This window comes from Bos javanicus, chromosome X (genome assembly GCF_032452875.1).
Source record: "Bos javanicus breed banteng chromosome X, ARS-OSU_banteng_1.0, whole genome shotgun sequence".
Lineage (NCBI taxonomy): Eukaryota > Metazoa > Chordata > Mammalia > Artiodactyla > Bovidae > Bos > Bos javanicus.
The window spans coordinates 5,389,341-5,411,741 of NC_083897.1; the positions used below are offsets into that span (position 1 = coordinate 5,389,341).

General features: G+C 40.9%; 1 protein-coding gene across 2 annotated transcripts in view; it reads right to left on the reverse strand.

Moving 5' to 3' along the window:
• LOC133242470 (cancer/testis antigen family 47 member B1-like) overlaps window positions 1–22,093 on the reverse strand; it is a 41,329-nt gene extending 19,236 nt beyond the window's left edge. The window contains exons 1-3 of one of the 2 annotated variants that reach the window (XM_061408641.1): window positions 21,173–22,093; window positions 20,168–20,309; window positions 18,516–19,146 (exon numbers count right to left, since the gene is read on the reverse strand). In XM_061408641.1, the coding sequence (XP_061264625.1) occupies window positions 19,134–19,146; window positions 20,168–20,309; window positions 21,173–21,842 (825 nt within the window). In that variant the 5' untranslated portion in view covers window positions 21,843–22,093 and the 3' untranslated portion in view covers window positions 18,516–19,133. Of the gene's footprint in view, window positions 1–18,515; window positions 19,147–20,167; window positions 20,310–21,172 lie in introns of those variants that run through there. The other variant, XM_061408640.1, reaches the window with a different exon arrangement.
• Window positions 22,094–22,401: the final 308 nt, after the last annotated feature.

The window sequence follows — 22,401 nt, forward strand, 5'->3', positions numbered from 1 at the left end:
CTTTGAATTTTTGGTAGTTGAGAAGGATTGGCATTCATTCTTTAAATGTTTGGTAAAATTCACCAGGGAAGCCATCTTGTCTTGGAATTTTATGTGCTGGGAGTTTTTTGATTACCAATTCAGTCTCCTTATTTGTTGCTATTCTGTTCAGATTTTCAGTATCTTCATGATTCAGTCTTGGTACGTTGTATGATTCCATTAATTTATCCATTTCTTCTAGGTTATCCAATATGTTGGTATGTAATTGTTCATAGTTATCCCTTAAAATCCTTTGCATTTGTGTGTTATCATTCATAATGGTTCCATTTCATTTATAATTTTGCATCTTCTATTTTCATGACTAATTCTAACTATCAGTTTTTCAATTTTGATTGTCTTTTCAAAAAACCAACATTTAGTTTCATTGATCTTTTTTCTGTTTTCATGTTCTCTATTTCATTTATTTACAAATCTTTATTTGTATGTTTCTCTTAACTTTGAGCTTATTTTTTTTGTAGTTCCTTGTGGTGTATTGTGTGTTTGAGATCTTTTTCTAAAATTAGTGTAGGCACTTATTACTATAAACTTTCTTTTTAAAAATGCTTTTGCTGCATAAGTTATGATATGTTTCTATTTTTATTTTTTTAAATACTTTGTTTTTATTTCCCTTTGATTTCTTTGACCCATTAGGTGTTGAGGAGTGCACTGTTTAGTTTTCATGTATTTGTGAATTTTCCAATCTTCTTCCTGTTTTTGATTCCTAGTTTTATAACATTTCAATCCCAAAAGATACTTGATAAAATTTCAATTTTCTTACATTTGTTGAGACTTGTTTTGTCTATTTGGGATAACTATTACCATTAACACTTGTTGTTTTAACTTGCCTAGGTCCTGACTGTCTACATATGGCTTTCCCATCTTGTTTTGAATCCTCACCATTGCCTATGAGATTTCTGCTTTCAGGAAAGGGCTGTGATGCTGGATACATTGTTGCAGATTTACTTATAAACCAGTTATCCTTGGACAATGTACTTTAGAAGAGAGGATGCAAAAATGTCTTCTTGGAGTTATTAAGAGTTTGTTTTCCTTGACAAATAAAAAAATGTGTCTCTAATGTAAAAGTCCCGATGATTTAGTCCAAAGATTGTGGACTGTGCGCTTCATTAAATGTCTCAGTTTTTCATTGCTACTCCATGCTTTGTAAAGACTAGTTTCCCAATCAGTGCACTACCCATTAAATCACCTTCCCCGTGTCCCTGGGGGACCCTAATGCCTGTGAATTGGGTAATAGTACACTACTTGTACTAATTGTAAGTGATAGAACACTTATATGGAACACTCTTTACACATGCCCCATGTCAATCTGTTCCAGGCCTGGCAACAGTAAGCACTTCCGTATGAGACAGAACATTTCTTGTGGATTATTTACTCCTCTGGTTAGTCCATTAGTGTTTGTCATCTTGCCCCAATTTCACTGTGACCCGGTCTTCAATTGACCAGAAATTTATTGCTCGTCCTACATATCCTATTGTTGAAGCTCTTAAGACCTTGCTGAAATTAAAAATTCCACAGATGCCAAAAGCCAGATTTCCAATCAGGCAAAAAAGAAGCTTACCACAGTGAAGAATGTCTGGGGCCAGTGGAGAGCTGTCTTACCCTCTCACTCCAGCATATGGGTGGAGAACTCCATGTACCCAAACTTTTAGTGCCTTCCACTCAGGAGCGTCTGTTTCAAAGGTTTTAGCCCAAAGCAAGTCTATATGCCCTCACCCCCACCCTGGGGCATAGTGGTAAAGACTTTGCCTGCCAGTGCAGGATTTCCAAGAGATGCAGGTTCAATTCCTGAGTCCAGAATGTCCTCTGGAGAAGGAAATGGCAACCCACTCCAGTATTCTTGCCTGGGAACTCCCATGGACAGAAGAGGCTGGCGGGCTACATACAGCCCATGGGGTTGCAAAGAGTCTGACATGACTGAGAACACACACTCTCACACTTTCCTGCCCCCCTTCCTAGAGGCACACATACCTCAAAAGTTACTAGACTGGACAGCCCCCACATCCCCAGTGAACCAGTCACCCTCAACCACAGAGAAGAGGGAAGTTCAAAATGGGGAGTGGAAGAGGAGAGGAGTCAGGATGAGAGGGATGGTTAGCTATGAGGGATGGGGACAAGTAGCCCAGCAAGTTTTGTCTCCTTCCTCCCTATCTTGCCTCACAGTCTTTTGTAGCATTGCTTCAATTAAGAACTTCAGGCAAAGGAATAAAGATGTAGAATCATTTGCCATAAGAGTCAGTTGGTTAATAGGCTGGCTCTTCAAGGCACTGACCACCCTAAATTTTCACCTAGGTTCACTGGAAGTTGGTTAAAATTTCCTGTCTAAGTCCTTCTCCTTAATTCCATCCCCCAAACACATCAAATACTGTGAGCTCCCTTTGGATTCCTGTGCAGTGCCTACCTCATTTTCTTGGGCAACCCAGAAGAGTCTTAGTATAACTTTCAGTGTGTCTGCCTCTGATACCTTGGGACTACTTTGCTTAAACAGAAATGCAGGACTAGACAAAACTGTGCTTTTTCAGTTCTAAGTGTAATGGTTGAGGAAAACCAATGGGTCCTTGGTTTTCCTGATGATGGTATAATGTGATACTGAAAGGTTGTTCCTGAACGAAAACGCACCGGTATTCTTGGCCTCCGGTGGAGAAGAATTCAATCTGGAGCCAGAGACGAGGCTTGATCACTCAGAGCTTTTGTGTGATAAAGTTTTATTAAAGTATAAAGGAGATAGAGAAAGCTTCTGACATAGGCATCAGAAGGGGGCAGAAAGAGTACCCCCCTGCTTGTCTTCAGCTGGATGTTATATAGTCACTGCTGTTAAGTCACTTCAGTTGTGTCCGACTCTGAGCACCCCCATAGATGGCAGCCCACCAGGCTCCGCCATCCCTGGGATTCTCCAGGCAAGAACATTGGAGTGGGTTGACATTTCCTTCTCCAATGCATGAAAGTGAAAAAGTGAAAGTGAACTTACTCAGTTATGTCCGACTCTTCGTGACCCCATGGACTGCAGCCTACCATGCTCCTCCGTCCATGGGATTTTTCAGGCAGGAGTACTGGAGTGGGTGTCCATTAGCAGTCTGTTAATCAAAGAAAGGAATGTCTTAAAACTCAAAGTGGCACCAGGCCCCTCATCCATAAGATGCATTTTGTGATAATCTTGGCACCAGATGATTTATCCCAGGCTATGAAACGATTGACTTGAATCTTGCAGAAGGGCAGATTACCCTACAAATAGTTTTGTTTACATAGTTTAGGGGAACAACATCTGAGTGTAACATACAGGTTTGTTAAGTAGGTTCTGAGCAATTAGGCAGAATCGACTTGAAGACAGAGTCTGGGGTAAATGCTTAGTATATTAACAAAGCTTAAGACAAATATTTCCATAAGAAAAATGCATTGGTTAACTCAAGGTTTGAGAATAGTTAACTTCAGATGAAACCAGGTGTCATTATGGCAACACAGTATTTTAAGAGAAAACTCCTTTTAAATTTTTATAGGGAAGGAAGAAAATATTGGTAGTTTGTTTCCTCCTGCTGTTTGAGAGAGAGAAAAGTGTCTGACACTTGCAGCCTGTTTCCTCTGTTTGGAGACCCCTGGCCTTCCTGCCTGTTACCCTGTCAATACCACACAATCACGTGTGGGATTTTCGTACTTTCTCTATAAAACATCTGTATCTTTACCTTTTTGATAGTGCTAGGTTCTTGACTAACTGGATTTTATTTCCTTTGTATTTTCTTCACGAAATTTCATTTAGGTGGATGCCCTTTACCCAGGTAATTCTGGTAGATTAGCTGTTATACCTTCTCTCTTCTCAGAGTGAACTTCTATTAGGTCATTCTTATTCTGAGAACTCACCATTATTAATTTTTCTCACAGTTAACACCTCTGTTTTTAAGCACAAGTTATTTTTTCATGCCCAGAGACACATTCTTTAAAGCATTCATCTTGTTTGAAACTTGTTTGATCTTTGCATATGAAAACAATTAGAACAGAACCTGTTCTGTAGTCTGTCATGGGGAGGGCAATCAAACAGGATATTGACAATTCAGACCTGAAGGTTTTCAGAGAAATGAAATGTTCTTAAGAGTTGGTGCAGGGCATAAAGGGCCTCCACTTAGGTGTGCCTGAGCAAGCTGATGGCTTCCAGGTGGGTATTTGTATGGGGAAGAGGTGGTATTGAAGTTTTGTATATAAACACCTAGGAATCAAAGAGAGGGAGCAGTGGAGCATAGTGCAGTGGAGGGGGCAAGATGGTTCGTATTTCTACTCCAGTCTGGACTAGGGACTAGATCCAAGTACTATAGCAAGATGGGCTATTAGAATGAGGCATTTTTGGAATTACAGGCCAGTATCACTGATGAACATGGATGCAAAAATTCTCAACAAAATTCTACCAAACAGAATTCAATAACACATTAACCAGGTCATACACCATGATCAAGTTGAGTTTATTCCAGGGATGAAAGAATTCTTCAATATATGCAAACCAGTGTGATACAGCCTATTAACAAATTGAAAGAAAAAAACCATATAATAGATGCAGAAAAAGCGTTTGACAAAATTCAGGACGTACTTGTGATTAACACTCGAAAAAATGGGCATAGAAGGAAGCTACCTCAACATAGAAAAGTCCATATATGACAAGCCCACAGCAAACGTTCTCAATGGGGAAAAACTGAAAGCATTCCCTCTAAGATCAGGAACAAGACAAGGGTGCTCACTCTCCTATCATGCAACATAGTTTTGAAGTCCTGGTTATGCCAATCAGAGAAGAAAAAGAAATAAAAGTAATCTGGATGGGAAAAGAAGAAGTAAAGCCTCACTGATTGCAGATGACATGATACTACACACATACAACCCTAAAGATAGTATCAGAAAATTACTAGAGATAATCAGTGAATTTTGCAAAGTCACGGGATACAAAATCACTTACATTCCTGTATACTAACAATGAGAAATCAGAAAGAGAAATTAAGGAATCATTTCCATTCACCATTGCAACAAAAAGCATAAAATATCTAGGAATAAACCTACATAAGGAGACAAAAGAACTGTATAACAGAAAATTTTAAGACACTGATGAAAGAAAGCAAAGATGACATGAACAGATGGAGAGATATTCCAGGTTCCTGGGTTGGAGGAATCAATATTGTGAAAATGACTATGGTACAAAATGCAATCTACAGATTGAATGCAATCCCTATAACAATACCAATGGCTATTTCAACAGAACTCGAATTTTTTCACAATTCATATGAAGACACAAAAGACCCCAAATAGCCAAAGCAGTCTTGAAAAAGAAGCATGGAGCTGGAGGAATCAGCCGTCCTGACTTCAGATTATACAACAAAGCTACAGTCATGAAAACAGTATGGTACTGGCACAAAAACATAGATACAGACAAATGGAACAAAATAGAGAGCCCAGAAATAACCCCTGCACTTATGGGTACCTTCTTTTTGACAAAGGAGGCAAGAATATACAATGGAGCAAAGATAGCCTCTTCAATAAGTGGTGCTGGGAAAACTGGATAGTTACATGTAAAAGAATAGAATTAGAGCATTTCCTAACACCATACACAAAGGTAAACTGAAAGTGGATTAAAGACCTAAATGTAAGACCAGCAATTATAAAACTCTTAGAGGAAAACATAGGTAGAACAATGGATGACAGAAATCAAAGCAGGGTCCTACAGCAATGGAAATAAAAACAAAGGTAAACAACTGAAAACTAATTAAACTTAAAACTTTTTGCACAGCAAAGAAAACTATAACCAAGGTGAAAAGTCAACCCTCAGAATGGGAGACAATAATAGCAAATGAAACAACTGACAAAGGAGCAATTTCCAAATATACAAGTAGCTCATACAATTCAATACCAGAAAAACAAATAATCCAATTAAAAAGTGGGGAAAAGACCTAAACAGGCATTTCTCCAAAGAAGACATATTCATAGCTAACAAACACATGAAAAGATGCTCAACATCACTCATTATTTGGCTCACTCACTGAGTCGTGTTCGATTGCTTGCGACCCCGTGGACTGCAGCATGCCAGGCTTCCCTGTCCAGCACCAATTCCCAGCACTTGCTCAAATTCACGCTCATCAAGTTGGTGATGCCATCCAACCATCTCATCCTCTGTTGTCCCCTTCTCCTCAGGGTCTTTTCTAAGGACTCAGTTCTTTGCATCAGGTAGCCAAAGTATTGGAGCTTCAGCTTCAGCCTCAGCCCTTCCAATGAGTATTCAGGACTTACTTGCTTTGGGATTGATTGATTGGATCTCCTTGCAGTTCAAGGGCTCTCAATGAGAGTTCTCCAGCACCACAGTTCAAAAGCATCAATTCTTCAGTGCTCAGCTTCTTCTTCTTCTTTTTTTAAATTTTATTTTATTTTTAAACTTTACAATATTGTATTGGTTCTGCCATATATGGAAATGAATCCGCCACAGGCATACACGTGTTCCCCATCCTGAACCCTCGTCCCCCCTCCCTCCCCATACCATCCCTCTGGGTCGTCGCAGATCACCAGCCCCAAGCATCCAGTATTGTGCATCGAACCTGGACTGGTGACTCATTTCATATATGATATTATACATATTTCAATGCCATTCTCCCAAATCACCTCACCCTCTCCCTCTCCCACAGAGTCCAAAAGACTGTTCTATACATCAGTGTCTCTTTTGCTGTCTCATATACAGGGTTATTGTTACCATATTTCTAAATTTCATATATATGCGTTAGTATACTGTATTGGTGTTTTTCTTTCTGGCTTACTTCACTCTGTATAATAGGCTCCAGTTTCATCCACCTCATTAGAACTGATTCAAATGTTTTCTTTTTAATGGCTGAGTAATACTCCATTGTGTATATGTACTACTGCTTTCTTATCCATTCATCTGCTGATGGACATCTAGGTTGCTTCCATGTTCTGGCTATTATAAACAGTGCTGTGATGAACATTGGGGTACACGTGTCTCTTTCAATTCTGGTTTCCTCAGTGTGTATGCCCAGCAGTGGGATTGCTGGGTCATAAGGCAGTTCTATTTCCAGTTTTTTAAGGAATCTCCACACTGTTCTCCGTAGGGGCTGTACTAGTTTGCATTCCCACCAACAGTGTAAGAGGGTTCCCTTTTCTCCACACCCTCTCCAGCATTTATTGCTTGTAGACTTTTGGATCGCAGCCATTCTGACTGGCGTGAAATGGTACCTCATAGTGGTTTTGATTTGCATTTCTCTAATAATGAGTGATGTTCAGCATCTTTTCATGTGTTTGTTAGCCATCTGTATGTCTTCTTTGGGGAAATGTCTATTTAGTTTTTTGGACCATTTTTTGATTGGGTCATTTATTTTTCTGGACTTGAGCTGTAGGAGTTGCTTGTATATTTTTGAGATTAGGTGTTTGTCAGTTGCTTCATTTGCTATTATTTTCTCCCATTCTGAAGGCTGCCTTTTCACCTTGCTTATAGTTTCCTTTGTTGTGCAGAAGCTTTTAAGTTTAATTAGGTCCCATTTCATTATTTTTGCTTTTATTTCCAATATTCTGGGAGGTGGGTCATAGAGGATCCTGCTGTGATTTATGTCAGAGAGTGTTTTGCCTATGTTCTCCTCTAGGAGTTTTATAGTTTCTGGTCTTACATTTAGATCTTTAATCCATTTTGAATTTATTTTTGTGTATGGTGTTAGAAAGTGTTCTAGTTTCATTCTTTTACAAGTGGTTGACCAGTTTTCCCAGCACCACTTGTTAAAGAGATTGTCTTTAATCCATTGTATATTCTTGCCTCCTTTGTCAAAGATAAGGTGTCCATATGTGCGTGGATTTATCTCTGGGCTTTCTGTTTTGTTCCATTGATCTATATTTCTGTCTTTGTGCCAGTACCATACTGTCTTGATGTCTGTGGCTTTGTAGTAGAGCCTGAAGTCAGGCAGGTTGATTCCTCCAGTTCCATTCTTCTTTCTCAAGATAGCTTTGGCTATTCGAGGTTTTTTGTATTTCCATACAAATTGTGAAATTATTTGTTCTAGTTCTGTGAAGAATACCATTGGTAGCTTGATAGGGATTGCATTGAATCTATAAATTGCTTTGGGTAGTATACTCATTTTCACTATATTGATTCTTCCAATGCATGAACATGGTATATTTCTCCATCTATTAGTGTCCTCTTTGATTTCTTTCACCAGTGTTTTATAGTTTTCTATGTATAGGTCTTTAGTTTCTTTAGGTAGATATATTCCTAAGTATTTTATTCTTTCCATTGCAATGATGAATGGAATTGTTTCCTTAATTTCTCTTTCTGTTTTCTCATTATTAGTGTATAGGAATGCAAGGGATTTCTGTGTGTTGATTTTATATCCTGCAACTTTACTATAATCATTGATTAGTTCCAGTAATTTTCTGGTGGAGTCTTTAGGGTTTTCTATGTAGAGGATCATGTCATCTGCAAATAGTGAGAGTTTTACTTTTTCTTTTCCAATTTGGATTCCTTTTATTTCTTTTTCTGCTCTGATTGCTGTGGCCAAAACTTCCAAAACTATGTTGAATAGTAATGGTGAAAGTGGGCACCCTTGTCTTGTTCCTGACTTTAGAGGAAATGCTTTCAATTTTTCACCATTGAGGATAATGTTTGCTGTGGGTTTGTCATATATAGCTTTTATTATGTTGAGGTATGTTCCTTCTATTCCTGCTTTCTGGAGAGTTTTTATCATAAATGGATGTTGAATTTTGTCAAAGGCTTTCTCTGCATCTATTGAGATAATCATATGGTTTTTATTTTTCAATTTGTGAATGTGGTGTATTACATTGATTGATTTGCGGATATTGAGGAATCCTTGCATCCCTGGGATAAAGCCCACTTGGTCATGGTGTATGATCTTTTTACTGTGTTGTTGGATTCCGATTGCTAGAATTTTGTTAAGGATTTTTGCATCTATGTTCATCAGTGATATTGGCCTGTAGTTTTCTTTTTTTGTGGGATCTTTGTCAGGTTTTGGTATTAGGGTGATGGTGGCCTCATAGAATGAGTTTGGAAGGTTACCTTCCTCTGCAATTTTCTGGAAGAGTTTGAGTAGGATAGGTGTTAGCTCTTCTCTAAATTTTTGGTAGAATTCAGCTGTGAAGCCGTCTGGTCCTGGGCTTTTGTTTGCTGAAAGATTTTTGATTACAGTTTCAACTTCTGTGTTTGTGATGGGTCTGTTAAGATTTTCTATTTCTTCCTGGTTCAGTTTTGGAAATTTGTACTTTTCTAAGAATTTGTCCATTTCTTCCACGTTGTCCATTTTATTGGCATATAATTGCCGATAGTAGTCTCTTATGATCCTTTGTATTTCTGTGTTGTCTGTTGTGATCTTTCCATTTTCATTTCTAATTTTATTGATTTGATTTTTCTCCCTTTGTTTATTGATGAGTCTGGCTAATGGTTTGTCAATTTTATTTATCCTTTCAAAGAACCAGCTTTTGGCTTTGTTGATTTTTGCTATGGTCTCTTTTGTTTCTTTTGCATTTATTTCTGCCCTAATTTTTAAGAGTTCTTTCCTTCTGCTAACCCTGGGGTTCTTCATTTCTTCCTTTTCTAGTTGCTTTAGGTGTAGAGTTAGGTTATTTATTTGACTTTTTTCTTGTTTCTTGAGGTATGCCTGTATTGCAGTGAACTTTCCACTTAGGACTGCTTTTACAGTGTCCCATAGGTTTTGGGTTGTTGTGTTTTCATTTTCATTCGTTTCTATGCAAATTTTTTTTTCTTCTGTGATTTGTTGGTTATTCAGCAGCGTGTTGTTCAGCCTCCATATGTTGGAATTTTTAATAGTTGTTCTTCTGTAATTGAGACCTAATCTTACTGCAATATGGTCAGAAACGATGCTTGGAATGATTTCAATTTTTTGAATTTACCAAGGCTAGATTTATGGCCCAGGATGTGATCTATCCTGGAGAAGGTTCCATGTGCACTTGAGAAAAAGGTGAAATTCATTGTTTTGGGATGAAATGTCCTATAGATATCAATTAGGTCTAACTGGTCTATTGTATCGTTTAAAGTTTGTGTTTCCTTGTTAATTTTCTGTTTAGTTGATCTATCCATAGGTGTGAGTGGGGTATTAAAGTCTCCCACTATTATTGTGTTATTGTTAATTTCTCCTTTCATACTTGTTAGCATTTGCCTTCCATATTGTGGTGCTCCCGTGTTGGGTGCATATATATTTATAATTGTTATATCTTCTTGGATTGATCCTTTGATCATTATGTAGTGACCGTCTTTGTCTCTCTTCACAGCCTTTGTTTTAAAGTCTATTTTGTCTGATATGAGTATTGCTACTCCTGCTTTCTTTTGGTCCCTATTTGCATGGGAAATCTTTTTCCAGCCCTTCACTTTCAGTCTGTATGTGTCCCCTGTTTTGAGGTGGGTCTCTTGTAGACACCATATATAGGGGTATTGTTTTTGTATCCATTCAGCCAGTCTTTGTCTTTTGGTTAGGGCATTCAATCCATTTACGTTTAAGGTAATTATTGATAAGTATGATCCCATTGCCATTTACTTTATTGTTTTGGGTTCGAATTTATACACCATTTTTGTGTTTCCTGTCTAGAGAATATCCTTTAGTATTTGTTGGAGAGCTGGTTTGGTGGTGCTGAATTCTCTCAGCTTTTGCTTGTCTGTAAAGCTTTTGATTTCTCCTTCATATTTGAATGAGATCCTTGCTGGGTACAATAATCTGGGCTGTAGGTTATTTTCTTTCATCGCTTTAAGTATGTCTTGCCATTCTCTCCTGGCTTGGAGAGTTTCTATTGAAAGATCAGCTGTTATCCTTATGGGAATTCCCTTGTGTGTTATTTGTTGTTTTTCCCTTGCTGCTTTTAATATTTGTTCTTTGTGTTTGATCTTTGTTAATTTGATTAATATGTGTCTCGGGGTGTTTTGCCTTGGGTTTATCCTGTTTGGGACTCTCTGGGTTTCTTGGACTTGAGTGATTATTTCTTTCCCTATTCTAGGGAAGTTTTCAACTATTATCTCCTCAAGTATTTTCTCATGGTCTTTCTTTTTGTCTTCTTCTTCTGGGACCCCTATGATTCGAATGTTGTAGCATTTAATATTGTCCTGGAGGTCTCTGAGATTGTCTTCATTTATTTTAATTCGTTTTTCTTTTTTCCTCTCTGATTCATTTATGTCTACCATTCTATCTTCTAATTCACTAATCCTATCTTCTGCCTCTGTTATTCTACTATTTGTTGCCTCCATAGTTTTTTTGATTTCATTTATTGAATTATTCATTATATATTGACTCTTTTTTATTTCTTCTAGGTCCTTGTTAAACCTTTCTTGCATCTTCTCAATCCTTGTCTCCAGGCTATTTATCTGTGATTGCATTTTGATTTCAAGATTTTGCATCAATTTCGCTATCATTATTCGGAATTCTTTATCAGGTAGATTCCCTATCTCTTCCTCTTTTGTTTGGTTTGGTGGGCATTTATCCTGTTCATTTACCTGCTGGATATTCCTCTGTCTCTTCATCTTGTTTAAATTGCTGAGTTTGGGGGCTCCTTTCTGTATTCTGGCAGTTTGTGGTTTTCTTTATTGTGGCGTTTCCTCGCTGTGTGTGGGGTTGTACAGGTGGCTTCTCAAGGTTTCTTGGTTAGGGAAGCTTCTGTCGGTGTTCTGGTGGGTGGAACTGTATTTCTTCTCTCTGGAGTGCAATGAAGTGTCCAGTAATGAGGTATGAGATGTCTATGGTTTCGGGGTTTACTTTGGGCAGCCTGTATCTTGGAGCTCAGGGCTGTGTTCCTGTGTTGCTGGAGAATTTCCTTGGTATGTCTTGCCCTGGAACTTGTTGGCCCTTGTGTGGTGCTTGGTTTCAGTGTAGGAATGGAGGCATTTGATGAGCTCCTGTCTATTAATGTTCCCTGGAGTCAGGAGTTCCCTGGAGTTAGGGGTTGGACTTAAGCCTCCTGCTTCTAGTTATCGGTCTTATTTTTACAGTAGTTTCAAAACTTCTCCTTCTATACGGCACCATTGATAAAACATCTAGGTTAAAGATGAAAAGTTTCTCCACCGTGAAGGCCACCAGAGAGGTTCACAGCGTTACATGGAGAAGAGAAGAGGGAGGAGGGAGTTAGAGCTGACCCGAATGAGATGAGGTGCAATCATTAGAGGAGAGAGCAGGCTAGCCAGTAATCACTTCCTTATGTGCACTCCACAACTGGACCGCTCAGGATGTTCAAGGAATTATACAGAGAAGAGAAGAGTAGAAGGAGGAAGGAGACAGAGGTGGCCAGGAGGATAAAAGTGGGAATGAAAAGGAGGGAGACAGATCCAGCCAGTAATCAGTTCCCTAAGTGTTCTCCACCGTCTGGAACACACAGAAATTCACAGAGTTGCATAGAGTAGAGAGGGATTAGGGAGGAGACACAGGTGACCTGGTGGAGAAAAAGGAGAGTCCAAAGAGGGAGAGAGCAGTCAAGCCAGTAATCTCGCTCCCTAGTGAAAAATGGGTACTGAAGATTGGGTTCTTAAAGGTACAAGATTGGTAACAAATACATAAAAGCAAAAATTAAAAATCTAGAGTAGAGTTTGGAATTTCAAAAATACAATGTTAGAGAAAAGAAGAAGGAAAAGAAATAGAGTGAAAAAAAAAAACAAAGTCACAAAAATTATAAAAAAATATAGGTACAAAATTGATAACAAATACCAAAAAGCAAAAGTTAAAAATATAGAGTACAGTCTGGAATTTCAAAAACAGAATGTTAAAAAAAAGAAGAAAAAGAGAGAGAGAGAAAAAAACAAACAAACAAAAACAAACCAAGTCGCAAAAATTATAAAGAAAATATAGGTTCAAAATTGATAACAAATACCAAAAAGCAAAAGTTAAAAATCTAGAGTCTGGAATTTCCAAAATACAATGTTAAAGAAAAAAGAAGAAGAAAAAGAAAGAGAGAAAAAACAAACAAACCAAGTCGCAAAAATTATAAAGAAAATATAGGTACAAAATTGATAACAAATACCAAAAAGCATAAATTAAAAATCTAGAGTAGAGTTTGGAATTTCAGATATACAATGTTATATAAAAGAAGAAGAGAAAGAAAGAGAGAAAATAAAAGTCACAAAAATTATAAAAAAACATATATATATAGGTATAAAATTGATAACAAATACCAAAAAGCTAAAATTAAAAGTCTAGAGTAGAGTTTGGAATTTCAAAAATACAATGCTAAAGAAAAGAAGAAAAAAAAAACAAGGTCACAAAAATTATAAAAAATATATATATGAAGTTTGCTTTTAAAAAAAATAGGGTCTTTTTTTTCTTTTTTTTTTTTGCAAAGTAATAGTAGGTTATAAAAGTGAAAATTAAAGGAATAATAGAGGACTTAAAATTCTTTTTAAAAATTAAAAAAAAAGGAAAGAATGATCATAAAAATAGTAAAAATATATCTAGGACTTTCTCTGGTTTTGTTTTGGGTATTGTGGTGTCAGTTCATTTTCGGCTAGTTCCTTGGTCCGACTTATATTTCTCAAGATCTATATGCCCCTTCCTATGTATTCAGTTCTAACCACAGGGTTTTAATCTATTTCCTGTAGCTTCCAAGGCGGTTCCCTCTGTTATAGCTTCTTCTGTTTGCTGGTCTCTTCAGTGTCTGGTTTCTGCCCTGACACAAAGGGGACGGTGGGGGACACTTTTTTTTTTTTTTTTTAGGCTCACTTGTTCAGTTGCGCTGGGGGAGGGAGGGACGCTGCAAACAAATAACACTGGCGTGTGCTCGCAGTGCCTCAGCCACACTGAGCCTGCCTCTGCTGTCGGCACGTGTAGCCTCCATGCCCACACTGCTCAGGCTCTAGGTTGCTCTGCCAGGAACCATCCGTGGCTGGCCCTGGGCTGCTTGCAGCTCCCAGGTCTAAGCTGCTCAGGTTCAGGCACTTGGGTAGTTCTCAGAGGTGCAGACTCAGTTGGGCCAGCGTTTTGTGCCCTTCCCAGGTCCAAGCAGCTCAGGTGATGTGGTGTTTGGCGAGCGCGATTGCTGTGACTTATCGTCTCCGTGCTGCTCGGTTATCTAGGTGTACAACTGGCATACCTTCTTAGGCGGATGTTGACCGTCCAGACCCCCAGGAAGTTTTAGTTAGCAAAAAAGCGTGCTTACAGTTTTGTAGATAATGTCTCTCTGGGGCTGCGATTCCCCCTTTTGGCTCTGGCTGCCTGTCACCAGAAGGGGACGGTCTGCAGCTGGCTATCTCTGTACAGTCCTTTGTTCTGTGCGCGGGCCTGGCGATGTCTTAGGTTACGGCTGGCTTTTCGCGTGGTAGATATCTCACAGTCTGGATTGCTAGCCCAAATTATTTTGCTGAGATAGCGCTCGGGGTATTCAGGCCAGATGCTTATTCTAAACGATGCACCTGGCGCCGTGCCTCCCTGCCCAGCCCCCGCTTGCTAATGGCGGATGCAGGTGTCTGCACTGCTTCTCCGCTGAGGGAATTACCGTAGGGTTCGTAATCTGTGGGTTTTAATTGTTTGTTTATTTTTCCTCCCTGTTATGTTGCCCTCTGTGCTTCCAAGGCTTGGCACAGATTTGGCAGTGAGAAGGTTTCCTCGTGTTTGGAAACTTCTGTCTTTTTAAGACTCCCTTCCCAGGACAGAGCTCTGTCCCTCCCTCTTTTGTCTCTTTTTTTGTCTTATATATTTTTTCCTACCTTTTTCGAAGACATGGGTTGCTTTTCTGGGTGCCTAATGTCCTCTGCCCGCATGCAGAAGATGTTTTGTGGAATTTACTTAGTGTTTAAATGTTCTTTTGTTGAATTTGTGGGGGAGAAAGTGTTGTCCCCGTCCTACTCCTCCGCCATCTTAGCTCCTCCCCCCAGTGCTCAGTTTCCTTATGGGCCAACTCTAACATCCATACATGACTATTGGAAGAACCATGGCTTGGACTATACGGACCTTTGTCGGCAAAGTAATGTCTCTGCTATTTAATATGCTGTCTAAGTTTGTCATAGCTTTTCTTCCAAGGAGCAAGCGTCTTTTAATATCATGGCTGCAGTCATCATCTGCAGTGATTTTGGAGCCCCTCAAAATAAAGTTTCTCACTGTTTCCATTATTTCCCTATCTATTTACTGTGAAGTGATGGGACTTGATGCCACGATCTTAGTTTTTTCAATGTTGAGTTTTAGGCCAGCTTTTTTAGTCTCCTATTTCATTTTCATCAAGAGGCTCTTTATTAGACAAATGAAGATCAAAACTATAATGAGATCTTGCCTCACACCAGTCAGAATGCCCATCATTAAAAAGTCAACAAACAGTAATTGATGGAGAGGGTGTTGAGAAAAGGGAACCCTCTTGCAATGTTGGTGCGAATGTAAATTGATACAGCCACTATGGAAGATGGTATGGAGATTCCTTAAAAAAACTAGCAATAAAACCACCATATGACCCAGCAATCCCACTCCTAGGCATATACCCTGAGGAAATAAAAATTGAAAAAGACACACGTACCCCAATGTTCCTTGCAGTACTCTTTACAATGGCTAGAACATGGAAGCAACCTAGATGTCCATCAAAAGATGAAGAAATAAAGGAGCCGTGGTACATATATACAATGGAATATTACTCAGCCCTAAAAAGGAATGTATTTAAGTCAGTTCTAAAGAGGTAGATGAACCTAGAGCTTATTATACAGAGTGTAGTACGTCAGGAGTAAGATAAATATTGTATACTAACACATATATATGGAAACTAGAAAGATGGTACCAATGAATTTATTTGCAGGGCAGCAGTGGAGAGAAAGACATAGAGAACAGACTTATGGACATGGGAGGGTGGGAGGAGAGGGTGAGATGTATGGAGAGAGTAACATGGAAACTTAATTGCTATAAGTAAAATAGATAGCCACTGGCAATTTGCTATATAACTTGGGGAACTCAAACAGGGGCTCTGTATCAACCTTGAGGGGTGGGATGGGGAGGGAGGTTCAAGAGGGAGGGGACAAATGTATACCTATGGCTGGTTCATGTTGATGTCTGACAGAAAACAACAAAATAGTGTAAAGCATTTATACTTCAATTAAAAAATAAGTACATTTTAAAAAACATTTTCAGAAGCATGACGCCCAGTATGCTCAGGAATAGGTGTAACATGGAGTAAAAAGGGAAAGGGGTGATAGAGCAGATATTTAATCTGGCTTGCCTGAAACATTTGTCCTATTTGCAAGGTTCAGAAAAAGATTTCAGTTGGGGATCCACATGTCTAAAAATGTTTGAAATGTTCAAATCAAATGATAAACCATTAAATAACTTGTATCCCCTTCCACGACAAATGTACCTTCCTAAAGAGCTGAAAGGCCAGGTTGGGATTTAGTATTCTCAGACTCCTCTAAGTTCTGCCCTGATGGCGTGGGAAGAGCTGCCCTCCTTCCCTTCCCCCACCCATTCCCTGGCTCCTAGGCCAGGCCGCATCCCCTTCTGGGCCTACAACCCCTCCTTGGGCCTGGGAGCACCCACCCCAGCAGTGAGTGCAGTCAGCCCTCCCCAGGACAGGTCTAAGAGGAGCACACGGGCCCTGGAAGCAGGCTAGGGACTGTTCAGGGCTGCCAGGTACCTGGAGCATGGGCTAGCAGGGACAAAGCCCTTGTTCCCATGGGCTGGGCTCCTGGCCCTGGCGGGAGGGGTGTGGCTGGAAGAGGACCAAAGTGGCCCTCTAGAGCATAGAGCTCAAGACAGAGATATCTCTGCCTGGGCCTGGAAGCAATACTGTTTTAACAACTAGCACTGCAGAAATACTAACAAATCAGAACTAGGTAGAAGGGCCTCAAATTGTACTAGTTGACCTGCCCTTTCAGTTGAAATAATGGAGACAGGGAGTGCTTTGCCTTCTGTCTCACCATGTGGTTCTAGCCATAAGGAATAATATAACACATTTTAAAATGTCAACACTCGTGACCAAAAAAAATGTTGTGTGGATCCTAAGTTTACTTCGCTTTAATTGACATTAAATACCTACGAAGAGGAAAATTCATTGCCTAGGGCTTTGGGAAAGAAAGATAGATAAAACCCTTAAGGTCCCAGCCATTTAAAGGTTCAGTGCAGGGGTTGGTTTTGATGGAATAGGTGGATGTAGTGTGTGTATTTGCATGTGCACACAGTTAGAATAGAAGACATGCCACCACAGAACATGACAGTATGTTATCAGTTACCTACAAGGTCAGGAGCCAAGCCGGTGGGAACAAAGTATATTCCAGCTAGACCATGTTTCAGATACCTAGGAAGCCTGAAGTAATTGCAGAAATGAGCCCGTCTAGTCTCAAACCCCCAGGCCCTTCCCCTTCTCTGATCCTCTACTCTGGTCATCTACAACTTTATCTTTTTATTACCTTAAACAGAGTTCAAATATTAACTACATTTTCTTCCTTTTCTCTTTTTATTTTTACTTATTGTGACATATTTCCGATCTGCACAAAATTATGAAGAATACTACTACAAACACTATTTACCCACCACTCAGTTTAAGAAATGTAAATTAGAGATAGAGTTGAAGCCCACTATGTATCCCTCCCCAATAGGATCGCTGTCCTTGTCTTTCCCCAAGAGGCAACCACCATCCTAAATGTGGTTTATCTTTCCATTGCATGCCTTTCTGTATGCTTGCATATACATACATCCTCACAGGCAACTCTGTATGTATCTACTATCCATTCCTGCTGAGTGAAGCTTCTCTTAGACTTCATATACCCAGTATCATGTCCGTGACTTTCTGGAAACAGCTCTGTCCCTTGGATATTTTTCTGGTGCCATCCCCTATCCACAGCCTCTCTCAGTCTCAGCGCCTGTGAATCCTAATTTCCTTGCCAGTCCAGCCCCTACTGTCCTGTTCAATTTACCTCCAGCAGCCCCAAGGCAGTGAATGAAGGCTGGTCACCATAGGTAGGTCTCAACTTCTCCCCCTGTGGCTGTCAACCAGTGCTTCTCAAACCTTGGCTGCATCAGAATCCCCTGGAGGGCTTGTTAAAACAGAGACTATTGGGCCCCACTCCCAGTTTCTGATTCACAGGTCTTGAGTGGAGCCTAAGAGTTCGTGGGTGATGCTAATAATGCTATTTTAAGGGCCAAACTTTGAGAACCAGTGCTCCAAATCAGCATCTGGGCTCAGGCTCAGCAGCACCATCTGGCCTCCAGGCAAGCTGGGCCATCCCTCAGGTTTCCTTCAAAAGCACCCAGCAGTACTATGAAATACACATATAACACCAGTCTTGAGTAATTTTAAATGTTCTTGTAGCCACATCTAAAATGTAAAAAGAGGGCATCCATGGTGGTCTAGTGGTTAAGAATCCACCTTGCAGTGCAGGGGACACAGGTTCAATCCCTGGTACAGGAAGATCCCACATGCTGAGGGGCAACTAAGCCCATGTGCCCAGCTCTGAAGCCCGTTTGCCCTACAGCTCATGCTCCACAAGAGAAGCCATCTCAGTGAGAACCTGTGCACTAGAGAAAGCACACGTGTAGCACTAAATACATTTTTGAAAAAGTAAAAAGAAACTGGAGAAAATAATTTTAATGCTATAGTTAATACTAGATTATCATTTCAATGTGCAATTAGTTATTAAAGAGACTTTACACCATTTTTTACATTTGTAGCACATTTCAACTCAGATTAGCCACATTTTCAATGCTCAGTAGCCACACATGGCTAGTGACTAGTACAGTAAACAAGTTCAGATCTAAAGCCTTGACCTCTATTTCTGTCTTTACAAAACTGTTTTCAATAGAAAATTTTTTTTGGGCTGCAATAAAAGAATTTACAACAGGCTTATCAAATGTTGGAATGTGATGATGCCTTCCAATGATGTAAAACGGCTTCTCATTTTTAAAGAGATTTAAATCAGGATTATTTATATACATAAATCTATCTACATTTCAGTTTACTACTTTAAAACTTAGTTTTAACTAGAACAAATGCTGTCAAATATATCTATGAAAGATAAAACCCAATTAGAGATTGGATTTTTTATTAGATATTATTATTAGACAGTTGCTGTTTGGGGGATGGATTTGGGAAGGAAATCAATGTTAACAATATTCCCATGGGCTTCTGAAAAATCTAAAAATAGCGAACAATGGATCCTTTCCTCTTTCTCTGTCTTCTTTCTAGTCTTCCAAACTGCAGGAAGAAATGAGAGAAAATGAATGATTATACAGCATCAGTCAGCACCAGAAACTTTCTAAATCTAAGAAAACAGTCAGCCTTATGTATATCTGCTGCATCGAGGGTTGTATCTCAACAAGGAGAGAAGAAAAACCCATTTTACTCTTGTAACCTTCACCCTGGATACCGGGTGCATGTATAACCCGATAGCTTCAATCATGTGATCCTACCAACCTTGTCTCCCTCTTGCCCAACACCATAAATGCTTTTCTTTTCCCCCTTCCTTTGAGAGGCTAGTCTGGGACTAAAATCACCCTTTCTACCTTAAAAGCCTGTGCTCACTCCACAGATGATACTCCCTTACCCTCCCATACCCTCGGTTTCCATATCTACCATATGAGAAAGAGGCTGTTATTATGAAACACATCACTATGAAAACCAGTGAGAAAATGTTTAATAATTAAAGACAAGATATATACCTTCACTACCAACTCAGTGATAAACAACAGTCATCCTATGACTGTTTCTTTTGACTGTCATGTAAATACACAAATCTACAACTGAAGAAATATTTCACTATTAATCACTAAATGGTCCTACTTGAAATTCTGAACTGCTTGCTATTCGTAAGTAGTTACATTCTAAAAGGTGTGTTCTCTTAGTGCAGGAGACTGCACTTCTGTGGTCAAGAAATGAAGGCCAAACTAGTGCACAGCCCAGTTGCTGCTGCTTGTAGTTGCTGTTTTCTAAAGAAATACTGGTCTTAGGTACTGACACATTTACAAATTGTTGGTAGTCTTACAGATAGAGGACAAAAGACCTCATAAGAACACATGAGAAGCCACGAAGTATATTTCACTTCATGCTCTTTATATTACTGGGTGCAGGAATGTTCTATAAACATTAGGTAAATTTGAGTTGTTGAACTAATTTCAAAGAAACATTTTCTTAATTTACTCTTAGAATTAAAAAGCAAAAACAAAATTGGTAAATGCCTGGGAATAGCTGGGTTATTTTCAAAGCTATACACAGATACCTGGGCTTTCTGGGCCTGTCCTTTGCTGGGTTCAGATCCTTTTCTGGTTCTTCTTGTTTTCTGTTATACTTCTTTTCTTTCCCCTCACTTCTGGTGCCCTGCACCTCTTCTTTGGAGTTCTCATCCTGGCATTCAGCTGTTTCTTTAGAGAAGAATAATAGACTTTGGGACCAGACATTCATGCAAAAAAAAATCCCAACTCATAAGGAATGGCAAGATATCCAGTACTCTACCCTTAGGAGAAGGAGGAGGAAAGAAGCAACTAAGAAAAGAGTAACTGGGGGCCTTCCTTCTGGAGGATACAACACTTCCATGGCCCTCATTTGGCTGCTGCTTGCTCATTTTCACAATGACATTATTCTTCTTTTCTAGTAAATCTGTCACCCTGTGCTACTGATTACTTGTGGTCCAGGATCAGAATCCTCTTGGTCTGATGCATTCTGGATGTTTTGGTCAGAACTTTCTCACCAAAATATGCTTCACCTCAATAACAAATTCTATGGGGAAGCTCCTGAGTTCCTCATTCCCCTGAATATTTCATTTTGACCAAGTGCTCCTTGTTCAAATGGTATGAGTTCATAATGTTTTGGGATCAACTTTCCAAAAATCTTGACATTTTTAAAAGCTATGAACCAAATATGAGGTCTGTCATTTGCTTGTTCTCTTCCATGTCCTCTCAAGCTCCCTCTCAAACACCTGCCTCCACTGACCTTCACCTGTGGGCTCATAACTGGCACTGATCATCTCAGACCTCTTACCAGGGTTGGTAGAGGGCAGCTTATTTTCCCCCCAAACCAAAGAAGTCGTTATGGAGTTGGGCTTCTACTGGGCCCCTCTGGCCTTCGATTCAAGGAGGCCCTGACTCCCGGCCTCCCCTTCTGAGGTACCCACCACTCCCCACCGTCTGAGCCTTCCCCCTCCTCAGGATCCCTGGTCCCCAGACCCGGCCTGCAGCTGCCAGTGTCTCCGTCCACCCCAACTCCCCCCCGCCCCTCGAATGCTCACTCTCAGGGGCGGCCGGCTCCTGTGGCCTCTCCCACAAGCTGTGCTCCTCAGACTCCTTGGTGGCCGTCTCCCATAAACAGGCCTCGTCGGCCTCCTGCACCTCCCCAGCCTCCGCCGCCTCCTGGGCTTCCTCCACCTGTTCTGCCCACTGAGCCGGGGCTTCCTCCGCCGGTCCCTCCGCTGGTCCATCTGAGGGCACCTGGACCTCAGAGAACCGAGCCACAGTGGCTGAGCTGAGGTTGGACAAGCGTGGCCGGTTCTGGTGCCGGACCAACACGTCGTCGTCCTCTGGCGGGACTAGGATGTGGTTTTTGTACATAAAGTTCAGCATCGGGTACCTCTGAGTCAGGACCGTTAAGCGGTAGCGGGTCATGGAGAAGTGTCGCGAGTGTACCATGCGGTTCACGCCCTGCGCCTGCTCCTCTTCCTCCCCCTCCTCGGCCGGCTGGATGTCCGAGTCTTCCTCAGAGTTCCCACCCTCCAGGGCCACCTCCCTCGGGCCTCCTGAGGCCCCGACGACTCCACCCGCCTCAGCCTCAGGCATGGAGTCACCCCTGCGAGGCTCGGAGTTGCGGTCCACACCGTCACGGGCTCTGGCCTGGGCCCCTGCCGCACTTGCAGGGCCTTCCTGCCCGCCAGGGGCCAGATCTCCATCCCCCGTGGTAGACATGGCGGTCGGCAGTTACCTCAGCCGGGCACGCGACGATGGCAATGGCGCAGGTGGTGGCACCCGAAGTGGCTGCCCTGAGAGGAGGCTGAGGGAAGTGAGATGGACCAAGGCAGTCACGGAAGGGACCACAGAGGAGGCCCCACGTCCGGAAGGGTAGGCGGCCAATGGCGGAAGCGTCCGACGGAAGTCGGGCCTCAGGCAGTGGAGCCAGGCCACAGTCGAGGGGCGGGGCCGGAACAGTTAACGGTGGCACGTGACCCCTCGTCACGAGCTTTGGGCTCATTTGCTGACAAACAAGGATTGACGTGCTCTGTGTCCAATGAACGGCGAAGGCCCTTGGTTGTCAAATTGCTCACAATTGCCTACTTGTTCTTTGACGCGTTACGGTTCTGACATGTCTGGAGGTCTTCTAGGCTCGTGTCCTTTATGTAATTGTGCAGGAAAGTATTTATGAAGGCATCCTGGGCCATGTGAACTGAGAGAAATTTCCCACCTGGGAATTTCCACCTGGTAATGGCTCATGTGAATAGAGACAGGGTCATAAAAATGTTGTATATCT